Source organism: Poecilia mexicana, unplaced genomic scaffold, assembly GCF_051168715.1.
Source record: "Poecilia mexicana isolate PSO_F unplaced genomic scaffold, ASM5116871v1 scaffold_12, whole genome shotgun sequence".
NCBI lineage: Eukaryota > Metazoa > Chordata > Actinopteri > Cyprinodontiformes > Poeciliidae > Poecilia > Poecilia mexicana.
The window spans coordinates 18,971,975-18,984,147 of record NW_028263381.1 but is presented as its reverse complement, the minus strand read 5'-3'; the positions used below and the strand labels follow the sequence as shown (position 1 = coordinate 18,984,147).

General features: G+C 39.1%; 1 protein-coding gene across 1 annotated transcript in view; it reads left to right on the top strand.

Moving 5' to 3' along the window:
• The window catches only part of il11ra (interleukin 11 receptor subunit alpha), a 46,795-nt gene that overhangs the window by 29,662 nt on the left and 4,960 nt on the right, over positions 1–12,173 (top strand). Inside the window, exons 2-11 of the mRNA XM_088011039.1 lie at positions 267–363; positions 5,793–5,859; positions 6,009–6,175; positions 7,403–7,517; positions 7,634–7,803; positions 8,074–8,237; positions 8,360–8,504; positions 8,916–9,005; positions 11,582–11,684; positions 11,788–11,901. Coding sequence (XP_087867165.1) covers positions 267–363; positions 5,793–5,859; positions 6,009–6,175; positions 7,403–7,517; positions 7,634–7,803; positions 8,074–8,237; positions 8,360–8,504; positions 8,916–9,005; positions 11,582–11,684; positions 11,788–11,866 — 1,197 coding nt within the window. The 3' untranslated portion in view covers positions 11,867–11,901. The remainder of the gene's footprint in view (positions 1–266; positions 364–5,792; positions 5,860–6,008; positions 6,176–7,402; positions 7,518–7,633; positions 7,804–8,073; positions 8,238–8,359; positions 8,505–8,915; positions 9,006–11,581; positions 11,685–11,787; positions 11,902–12,173) is intronic.

Here is a 12,173-nt window from a genome sequence, read left to right as displayed (position 1 = left end):
CAGTTTTCTGTACTTATCTTATAGTCATTGTGTATATAAATTGTTATGAAAAGTCTGTTATTTGACGTTGAAAAGCTCTTTCACTTGAGCTTCTGCTGCTCAATTACCACCGTTTCCTGTTTGAGGCCTTAAACCCCGTGAAGGAGAACTACGATGCGATCGGTTGCAGTATTTATCTTTGTTTTCCAGAAGCATAACCAGGAAATGGTTACTTTTGATTAAAATTTAAATAACCTCCTCCTCCATCTGTGTCTCTGTCTTTCTAGATGCCAGGCCTTCTGTCCAGTCCTGTTTGTCTCACAGTCATCTGGTTTTTGTCTTGGTCACTGCCTCCCAGCCGTGCTCAGATTTGGAGTGATGAAGGTAACGCATGCTCACGCACGCACACCCACGCCTCAACACACTTTCTTCTCAAACCAAACCGACAGTTACATTTTTATGAAAATATATGTGGCTGCACATTTGTCTGGACACATACCGTCGCATCAACCCAGCAACAACACACACAGACGCACATCCTGTCGAGGTTCTGACATGGACTCCTCTGGATCCTTTACACTTGGTGGCACATATAGAGCTTAGTGTAAGCCTGAAAGAAAGAGTAAAATGTCATTCTTTATTGACAACTCCAGTGCTTGTCTTTCACTTTTTGTGGAAGCAATTTCATAAGGTCAGAGTTCGTAATGTATGCTGTAATGGCTACAAACTCCCACACTAGGTAACTAATTCAGCTGCAAAGAAATCTGAGAGATGTATCATGGTACCCTATAGGAAAGATTAATTAAATGAATAACAGTACTTCTCACCTTTCCTGCCCTGATTTTCCACAGATGATTACCTGAAGCTCCGTTTTTTTGTTTAAACTTGACTAAGGTTATTAAAGCACAACACCTTCAGTAATAACTTTAGGTCATGAGACAAACACCTGTAAAAACAGTCTTTAATTAAACCAGAGAGGCTGTTATGGTTTGAAGACGACACAATTGTGTTGGCTATGGATAACAGAGCCAAAGTTTCAGCAGGTGTTGGAGTGAAACGTGTAATTATTTAAATGTGTTTTCAGTTTAAGCAGAACGTCCTAGCTATCAAACAGGTGATTTTTCAGGTATGTAGAAATGACACATGTGCACATGTGTGTTTGATGGTTGCCTCTTAGCCATCGACCACACATGTGCACATAGCAACCTGACCAGCAGAGCAAATGGAGCAACAGTTTGTTTTTCAAAGCGGGGTAGCAAACTTAAACATTTTTTTTTATTATTTTTGCCTCACTTCATTATGATCAGTCCCTACAGTCTGAAGCATAGACTGTAGGGACTCATGAAACAACACAGATGTTGTTTCATGAGCTGTTGTGACTAAGCGATTTAGGCAAATTGTGTTTTTGTGCGCTCACCTATTTTATAACACAATCAGGTGCCTAAACGCATATCTGCACATTCATGTATGCAAATGTCAGCAAAGCAGTGCAGACATTTTATTTTCGTAACAACTCGATGTGTCATTCCTTTTTCAGGAATTACAAGTCAGATTATTCTTAGAAAATTTCTTTTACTGTGACAATAAACTGTCTGAATGAAAGTCAGCCTTTTTCTTTTTTCTTAGCTCTGGGTGAAACTTTTTTTTTTCTAATAGCCATCAGCAGGAAAATAAGACAATTTCCTGATTCATATGTTATTTATCAAAGCATACCACAAATCACACCAGTAACCTGCGATTATTGTTCTCTTTCATTCATTTGATTACAATGGCTATGTGAAATCTAACCGCACTGATCCACTCATCCATTCATCCATTTGTCCTTCTGACAGTGTTAGTTTTATTTGTAGTTTTGTAATTAAAGCATAGCCTTGATAGACAGAGCTACAATAAATTATTATGGACTTCTAAACTTTATAAACTAAGAAGGACTTTAAACTTTGCTAATTTGTGTCTGAAGAAGTTTTATTTGCCTCTGAAAATCAAATCTTTCTTCCTTTCTTGTGTGCTTACTTTCCTTTTTTCTTTTTTTCTTTCTTTCTTTTTCCCTTCTTACTTTCTCCTTTCCATTTTTTTCTTTTTCTTTTTTTCTTTCATATTAATTAGTGAACAAACTGACCTTCACATGAGGCTGTCCGTTCTACCCTGAGGCTCCTCGGTCCTTTCTATTGTTTTGAAAGTACCAAGTTTCATCCAGCTTGCAGTTTCTGTGTCTGCTTTGCCATCTGATTTTAACGTCAAGACGAACCTGAAGCCTTTCTGTGCACATCGTTATGTGGACGTGTGTGTGAGAGAGAGTGTGTGCATAAACGCATTTTTGTGTATGAATGGATGTGCTGTTTTATGTCTGTGTGTATGCGTGCGTCTGTGTGCGTTTGTTTGTAATACCTTGTGGGGACGATTTTCCTGACATATGCTACGTTGTGGGGACCAGTCGCTCCTCGTGGGGACCTGAGCCTGGTCCCCACGAGGGGATACCCTGTTTTTGGGTCAGGGGTCAGAGTTAGGGCTAAGGTATGAATTGAGTTTTGGTTAGGGTTAGGGTTAGGTATGTGATGGTTAGGGTTAGGAAAAGGGTAAAGGTAAGGTTTAGGCTGTAGAAATGAGTAGAAATGAATGGAAGTCAATGGAAAGTCCCCACAAAGATAGCAAAACAAACGTGTGTGTGTGTGCGCACATGTCGGGGTGCTCCTGCCAGAGGCAGAATCAGATATGAGTGGAACGCTGCGGGTTTGGGGAATAATGTACTTCACTGCCAATAAAACATGAATACACACATTCAGACCAGCCATTTCTTTGTGCTGCACCAGGGCCCCAGGTACACACACACACACACGCGCGTGCGCACACACACACACAAGTATATGCAGGGAAAAAAAGAGATGGAGTGTAGTGAAAGGAAAAAAGAAAATGTAGTTAAAATTGTTGAGAGAGGCTCTGTATAAAACCACTGAGTAAATGGAAAGACTGATGAGGAAAGTGAGACAATAAGAACGAACAATGGTCTATTATAGGACAAACAAAACCATTTGTAAACTTTAGTAATCGAGATGTTATAGACAGTGTAAGTCAAGATTTGTTCTGAACTCTTTCTTACCATGTGAGATAACCTTGTTGCATAGTGTTCAAACCCAGAGACTATTACATTGTTGTATCGCCACAAGTTTCAGTTTCAGCCTCCAGTCTTCTTTAGTTGGAGTATCACGGGTCTTTTGTCCCCGGCCTCCTGGTGCGTCTTGTGAAACCACGTGCGCTCTCATGGAAAATTTTCTTTAGGGCTTTGAATATTTTTCAGACTGCACAAGTCATGAACAATGAAGTTTAATTGTGAATTTGGCTAATATAATTGCGGTGTTAGTCCTACTTAGCGTTTTGGCCTCTTCTGGTTCAGGTTGTTTATGGCAAAACTGAACAGTTTTACATTTTCACAAAAAAAATATAACTTGCAGTAGAGGCTGAATAATTTTAGGTGCCGACTGTATGCTTGCCATATTGACTAGAAACAACACTGAATGCAATATTCCCTTTTCCCTTTTCCAGATTACTTTTTTAGTTTCATGCAAGCGAAATATGTGTAAAATACTTTGCTTCCAGTTTGTGTTATTATCTGTACATTCATGTGCATGATCCTTCTTTATCTTTCTTAATGTATTAATGTTTTCTTATCTGAACTGTAAAACCTACTGACTGAAACTTGGCTAATGTTACTCATTTCAGGAATTTTTCATTCACTTAGAAATACAGAAATCCAACAATTGCTCAAGCTCAATTAGTCAATTTTCAGCTTGACTAGTTTGACCCGTGGGTGGCAGTTGCAGCACCCACAGATCTACTCACAATATTAATAACTGGTTTTTTTTTCTGTGTAAAAATTCTTGTGTTGTTTCTTTGTTAAGGTAACTTTTGAGTTTTCAGGCCAACCAGACATTAGTTTTATCGAAGTAATTTACCTCCCACAACATCCGTCTTGAAATTAAAATCTATTGACCATGCCCTTTGTTATATGTGATTAGTTATGTCCTACATTCCACAGCATTATTACAATATATTTCCGTGTTCTCCTCCCCTTTCACCATTCATCTCTCACTCTTAGAAATCAAAATGGAACCACAAAGTCCCTGTGAAACTCATTTCCAGCTGTTTCAGTTCATGCAGCTGCCATCAGCAGAAAGAATTACAAAGAAAAAAAAAAAAAAACGCTAAATATAAGCTGCCAGTGAAAACCAAGTTTGCTAAAGATCTGCAGCAAACATTCATGAAATATTGGTTTATTTCAGACACACCGCAGATTCATGAACCGTTTTAGGTAGTACTAGTAATTAAATAACTTTTCTACAGTTCAGCAGTTTTTCGTTAAAATAGATTAGATAAAAACATAAAACTAAGGGTAGATTGTTTGCTGCTATGGTAGGAGAGGCCAGCAGGGAGTGTGCATGCCTCAGTGGCTGAGGTTGTGAATTAATGAAGCTGTTTGCGTGGCAGCCCAAACTATGCTGTTTTTTTGTTTTTTTCCTTTTTTCACCCCAGATCTCTCGTAAATGCCAGCTTTCACATTACGAAGCCAAGCTAAACATGTGCTCGACTACTCTCACACACACTAGATAGAATATCTTCTTTGCAAATTACTACAGCCACCACAAATATTTGCTCGAGTAAACACTACACTTGCTATACTTTAAATCAACACCACCCTTCAGTTTTGTTTGAGTTGGCAAGTATTGACATTGAAGATTTCTCCACACGTCAGTGATAGAAATCATCAAACTTTTGCAGTTAAGCTACATCTGGCATTTTCTGTTTATTCAGCTTCGGTACCGTTAGCAGTTCGATATTAATCCTGAAGTGATATAAAGATGTTGGATTACTGATTCTTATTAAAGTATAATTATTATCTGGTCCACTCTAATCCAGAAGTTGCATTTAATCTATTTAGCACTGACCATAACTAGTAGCACTACCAGTAAAGATATCTGAAGCTCATCACTGCTTAGCCACGTTTATGTTGCATTGTGGGACACATGGCGTAAACAAACTAATGGTTGTTTGTCTTATGATCAGGCTTTGTCCATGTTCCAAAAAGTGATATTTTTTGGCATACCTTTCATGTAAGTTTGAACTAAACAGTATTGAGAAACAAACTAATGAAATGATTAAAATCTCATTGTTTTCTACGAGCTCAGAGCACATCTGCTTCTTGTCCTGATCCAATAATGATATCGGATATCGGTCCGCACATGCTCTTTGTTTTCCTGCAAAGCTACATAAATATCTGCATCTAAATTACGCTTTTTTTATTTTTTTAACATGCATAACAACAAGTCTATGCAGTATATTGTAGTTGGGGTACTGCTTCTGATTTTTTATTTACTTATTTATTTTATTGCCTTTAAATAATAAGTTAATCAGGACACAAGACAGAGTAAAATGTAGTTTACTGCTTTTGACCATTTGAGTTCTAAAGTGTAACTTATTTTATTGGTCCCAGCGGGGCTCTACTTTTAAAACGGTTTCAAAGTGGATTTATTTGAAAGACAGTAATATTTCAAAAATGACTACAACCAGCTTTCAAAGATAAAACACAAACACTCCGCAGCAGCTTTCCAATGCGTGCCAAAGACTCCTCAGTCTGCCGGATCCCGAACCGTGTATGGTCATGTTATTGTAACCCTGCTGACTGGACTGCTAGTGATGGCGCTTGAATCACATTAACGTAGACAGTACAGACACATTATATGTCAGACTGCTCGGCGTGCACATTCTGGAAGCGAGCATGAAACGCTCTTTAGCGTTTTATGCGATGTCTGTGTTTGCAGTGTCGGACGTGCAGTTTGGGCGTTTGGAGTCCAACGTGACACTGGCATGCGGGAAGTCACAAATCAGGTAGGAAGACCAGCATATTGCAAGCACTAAGAGGAAGTTTCATCTTCACGAGTATTGTGGCAAAAATGACAAAGAGCGCAGTTAGTATGAAAGATTCCCCAACATCACTTGCTATCATAAAAATTAATAAAGTACCTTCCTCTGTCCAGTGTCCCTGTGGTGTGGCGTCACAACCACAGCTCCGTGTCGTCGTGGCACCAAGTGACATTCAACGGAAGCTTAGTCCTGTTTCTCGTCGACCAATCGGCGCAGGGCAACTACAGCTGCTATGACGACAGCGGGCTCCTCCTCCACTCGGTCATACTCCGACTGGGCTGTAAGTGATGCTTTGACTTCTTCAGATATACGTAGGTTTTAAAGGTAGTAGTACACATATAAAATGTCTTCTTGCAAAAGTATTCATATCACTTAAACTTCAGTGTGTTTCATGGTATTATATGTGATAGACTAACTGAAAGTAATGCATGGCTGTGAAGCGGATGAATGCTGATTCATATCTTTTTTATTATTTTTTTTTTATAAACAAAAATATCAAAATTGTACATTTTTCTTGGTGTGTATTCTCTGTAGAATTGTAGCCATTCCACAGAGATTGCACGCAAACAGGGAGGTTTGTTTGAGAACATTGGTGCACAAATCATGAAGATCCCAAATGCAACACACCAGACAGGTCAGCGATAACGTTTACCATAAAACTGCAGTATGAAACTTTTACAAAAATATTATTTTATATAAAAAAAAGATATTTTATTCATAACATAGCTGACATTGTCATGACAGCATTGTATGAGACAATATTGGTGGTAGTTTAACAAATATGTAAAAACAAGCATATTTTTATAAAAGTTACATATTGCAGCTCATGCAAAGGACAGAGCAAAATCATGGAGGGTGTTCTGCTTAGATGGAAGGGAAACTGAAAACATCCAACATAGCAGTCAAGGTGAAACATGGTGGCACTGTGACCAAGCTTCAGGCATGTTTTCATTCAGAAGGGACAAGAAAAGATAATCACAGTGGATGGGGAAGTGGCTGGAGATGCATACATGACAAAGTGTTAAGGCAGTACATGGACCTGCTCGAACATGACAGAACGGTATAGCTTAAAGCACATTCATAATTCATGTTAGAATGGCTCAGTTAGTGCAGACCAGTAGATAGAAATCCGTTTGAGCATTTTTTTAATTAAATAAACAAAATGAGCAATGAGCAAAAATGTCTTCTGGGTGTGCAAAGCTGAAAGAGGCATAAACTGTAAGACTTGCGAGTGTAATTCCAGTGAAAGGTCGTTGTAGAATTATGAATGTTTTTCTGTTTATAGTAAGATTACTTATGAAGTCAGTGATAAATGGAGCAGAGCTATTAGTCCTCAGAGGAAACTGGTCTTATCAGCCATCACAAAGCCATCCACATCCTGCCACTGTCTCAAACAGGAAGGGGCTTCCAACTGATTTTCCTTCCAAGGAACTGGGAGTTTTGCCTTCTGCTGGTCAAAGCCCTCCTGATTGTTTCGGTTCATAATGGGGACACTCTTGTTTGTTAGATCCCCCTGGGCTGCTGAGCATTTCCTGCCGTGTACCCAATCACACATTTGTTCGCTGCACCTGGAAGGACTCTGTGAAAACCTTCCTGCCAGCCAAGTACAACACCTCCTTCAGGTACAACACAGTTACTGCATCGGAACGGTCAAATTCAGAACATTGTGTTTTGTTTTTTCTTGTTTTGTTTTTTTAAATTGTAATAATAATTAAACACTTTTGATCTTGTTTTCAAGAGGGAAGGAAGAAAAGGAGCCGACCAAATTGTGCATCGTGGACTCTACCAACAGGCGCTGTGTTGTAGAAGATCCCGCTTTCTGGCAGACCATCCACACATTTGGAGTCACAGAGACAAACGCTCTTGGGTCCCAGACATCTTACCGCAGAATCAGACTAAATGAACTTTGTAAGGCTGCATAAGAAATCTGTGATTTTTATCAATTTTATTTTTGATTTTAAAGGGGAGTGTCTCATAAAACTAAATTATGTGAAAGAGAGTTGTCTTAATTTAACACTAGGAAACACTGCTTGGTTTACACTTTTTTTGTCCATTAGAGCTGAAACACTGTTATATTTTTTTAAAGAAAATATGTTTCTTTCTTCTGCAAAAATGAAAAAAAAACCTATTTGTTCAGTTATTCACTTTCTAACTTTCTACTTGTTTGTGTTTTTACAGTGAAACCAGACCCTCCACGGTCTGTGTTCATAGAGGAAGTGGAAGGTAATCCATCAAAGTTATGGGTTACATGGAAGAATCCGTCGTCTTGGCCAGAGGACCGTTTCTTTCCCCTGAGATTTCATATTCGATACAGACCACAGGGATCCATGCACTGGTCAGAGGTAAGTCAATCAAACCCTCGCCCACATTGTTGGCTTTTAATGCCGAACTGGTTCGCCACCCCTGCTCTATTCGGCGTTATGATTGTCCCATCAGTAGCATCTTTTTGTCTGTCCAAAAACAGATGATGACAGAAGAGAATTCAATTGAAATACCCGACGCCACACCGTACCACAGCAACCAGGTTCAAGTTCGGGCCCGCGACGACGTCAGCCCAGAGAGCCAGTGGAGCGAATGGAGCGCCCCGAGTTTCCGTACGCCCTGGCGAGGTGGGACACATTAATGGATATTTCATGGATATTTTTGGTGACAAATGAAAATATATGGGCTGACTGAAATGATTGGACTAGACATAAATAGGTCAAAAATAATGAGTGAAACCTTCTATATTGTAACTTTTTGAGAAACTATGAAAGAAACGTTGTTTAGATCAAATCTACTAAGAGAGTTGGACTCAAGACAACAATGTCGGGATAGAAAACTGGGACGCAATAAAACTGGATGAATGGTGAAGTGCTGGAAATGAGCCGGTTCTAATTACTTGTGTTTGATGCGCAGCCAGAAACACGTACAGATTTCATTAAGTATAATTAACTTTGACTGTAGGTTTCTTTTGTGGTTTGAGTCACGGGATTTGGTACATTGACGGCAAAGTTTGCATCTGTTTGTTTGCGTTGCAGCCGACACCACCACTCACCCTTCAGATGACCCAGACGACGATATCTATCTCTTCAGCACGCTGCCTGAAACTTTCACCTCCAAAACCCACGGTAAGACCCGCTTGTCTCTTTAAAATATCAGACCCCTGGCAGTCTTGTTCCTCGGCAACAAACCGGGTGTTTGTTGTATGAACGTGATGCCAGTTGTCATCACATTTATACAATTTCCTCATTACCATTATCCTTAAAAAGTATTTTAAATGTAGAGCTAGAGCACTGCCTCTACTCGTTCTGTGTTTTCCACATGCTTTTTTAATTAGGTGAATCACATTTCCTGCTGTTTAAACTCTTTCTAAAATTATGTAGGCAGCGCCAGAAATTCCTACAAAAAAAGCCTCTAAGGATAATGGCGTCTTGGGAAAGTATTTATATCATTGTAAAGAGGATGGAAAATTGCACGTAATTTTGTCAACTATTTTTAAAAATAGAAGCCTGAAAACTTGGCTGATTATTTGTATTTAGTGCCTATATGTATCTAGTTGTGTCTATGAATAAATGCAGCTATTCTGTAAAGGCCTTGGAGATTTGCTAAGGAATGTTAGTGAGCAAATAGCGTCGTGATTTGGCCCAGGATCACGTTGCATGCTTCTGGACTAACTTTTTGCACTGGCTGCGCTGGTGTGCCTAGCTTTTTCTCAACAGCACAAAATTGAGTTGCACCCAAATGTTCAACTGCATCACATTATACATTGCAGTTTTACAAGTTAGCTTTTTTTCCTGAATCACTGTTCAATACGCCAATATTTACTGATGAAAGACTAACAATTTAGCAAACATAAAGGGACTGAAAAAGGGTTTGAAGTGGTTCAATGAGCTAAAATCTTAGCAAGATAAAATGAATGAATGAAGCGATGTAAGTTCAAATATTTTAAAGGCTGAACATCTTATGGATATTTACAATAAATGCAGTGGGAAGGATTGGGAGGGTGACTGATCACACAGATACATGCGCTCAGAAAAGTCTTGTGCTCTTAGGCTGGAGAGAAAAATATAACACTATTATTATCATCAGTGTAATGCAGAAACCAGACTGACAAAACCAAAACATCAAGATTTAAAACGCCCACATCCTCCACAGCTCTGACACACATATCCTGAGATTATGATGATGATTTTTAGATGACAGAGGCCTTAACTTTCCTACAGCCTCTCTGTTTATCTGACTAGCCCAGCCTGCTCACCTCTGGTCCACTGCAGTACACAACATTGACACGGTCTACCACAGCCAATCAGAGGGTGGGAGCCCGCCTTGTGCTATCTCTGATTGGTTTAGACAATGATGTGGGCCCAATGCATGTCTGCTGTTGAAACACAGGGAGACTCTCAGTGTCAGGGACTTTCTTTTAACATCTCATAGGCAGAGCTGTTCACAGATTGAATATAAGTGTGTGCTTTTCACATTATTTTGTGGAACATTTTCTAAACTAGATTCACTTTTCTTTCCACTTCACATTGTGCCATATCATTTTTCAGACTCCCTGGATAATCACCAGAAAATATGCTACAGTATTTAACTGTAGAAATGTTCCAGGGTGGAAGGGTTCAAGGGTTGTGAATTACTTCAAAACTTACTTTTCTACTTTGTAGCTTTGTTTTCTCTCCAAACTTTTTTTTATGTCACTACTTTTGCTTTTTTGCTGAACTGTTCATTATGTGTGACTGTATTTCATGATCTGGGTAGAGGATGTGCACAGCTTGTGTCATTTCTCCTCATTCTTGTTTTGGGTCTTGCGTTCTTAACTATTTATTGGCCTGATATCAAGGAAAACTGCAGGAAAATCTGCTTCATAGCTCTTGTGTTTGTTTTGGCAGCGTATAAATGTCTAATCAGTCATTAATGCAGCTGAAAGCTCAGAGGGCATTATTTACAGTCATTACAGTCTAGATAAGACCAAACATGTACCTCTTGTTTGGTCCTATCCTCCATTACATATAATTGTAGTACATTGCTCCTACAGCGTGTCGTGTTCTTCGATGTGATTTTTGGTTCCTAGATAGTAGCACCCATATATCTGGGTGAAACAGAGTTGAAAGCGACCTGCAGTTGCAATTATCCCTTCTAAACTGTACACATGCAGGGAACCTGCAAGTGTACACAAACACCCACATGTAAGAGAGCAGGGAGCATGAAAGTGAGTGGAACTAAAAGACAAGCTGAAAACTGATTTTTTGCAGGGTTTTTTTTTTCAGTCTGCATATAAAATGTTGATAATGCATTTCAAACTGATTGTTTTCAGATCATTTGCGTCCATAAAAGAGTTTTGTTCCCCCATGAAAGTGTAATCAGTGAATGTTTCTTTGTCAAATCTGGAACAGCAATCCTCCGATTGGCTTTTAACCCGGGAGTAATTACATCCAGCAACGCATCATCAGTGTTTTGGCAGTCTGTTTAGTTCGTAAACAACAAACTAGAAATTTGCGAAATCTCTTCTGTTTTTATTAAAACTCAGCTACACCCACTGGCTTTTCTTATCCTTTTGTTGTCCCAATTTTCCTCAGTCACACGCTGCTCCGTTTTCATCAGCTTCCTGCTGCTTTGCGTCTTCCACCCTGGTAGGCCCCCAATATGTGGTTTTGCTTAAATCTTTTGCTTTTTTCCCTCCCCCCCCACTTTTTTCCCACATTAGGTGTTGTACAAGAGGATGATGGTAATTTGGGTCTGGTGATCCTCTTGGTTTTGTTCTCCATCTTCATACTTACCACCGTCCTTTCCCTTATTTTTGTCATATGGTAAGACACAAAGACAAGCACACATCCCAGAACGGATCACAGCTGTATGTTTGAACGAGACTTTACGTATTATTTTATTTTTTTATTTTATTATTATTTCTAGGATGAGACAGAAACGGCGGGAACATGCAACCAAACAAGAACTCGCCTCTATGGTCAAGATGAAATCTTTGCCAATCTAATGAGACATTTACCTCGCAGCATTTAATGTGTCAAGGTAAGTTTTCTTTTCTTTTCTTTTTTTCCTTTAAGGAAATATTTAACTTTTTACACCTGCGTAGGCAAACAAAGATCAGGCCGAAATCCAGTCAAATTCGATTTTTATGGAGGCATAAAAATCACGGTGTGTCAAAAAAGTGAAATAGTTCAAGGCGTGTGAAAACCTTTGCGAACCGTTTTATATTGGAAAGACAGTGGAGGTCACAGCCATTTGTTTTTATTTATTTTGTTTACCAGATTCATCTGCGAGTTTTGAAAAGAAGCGGCCTA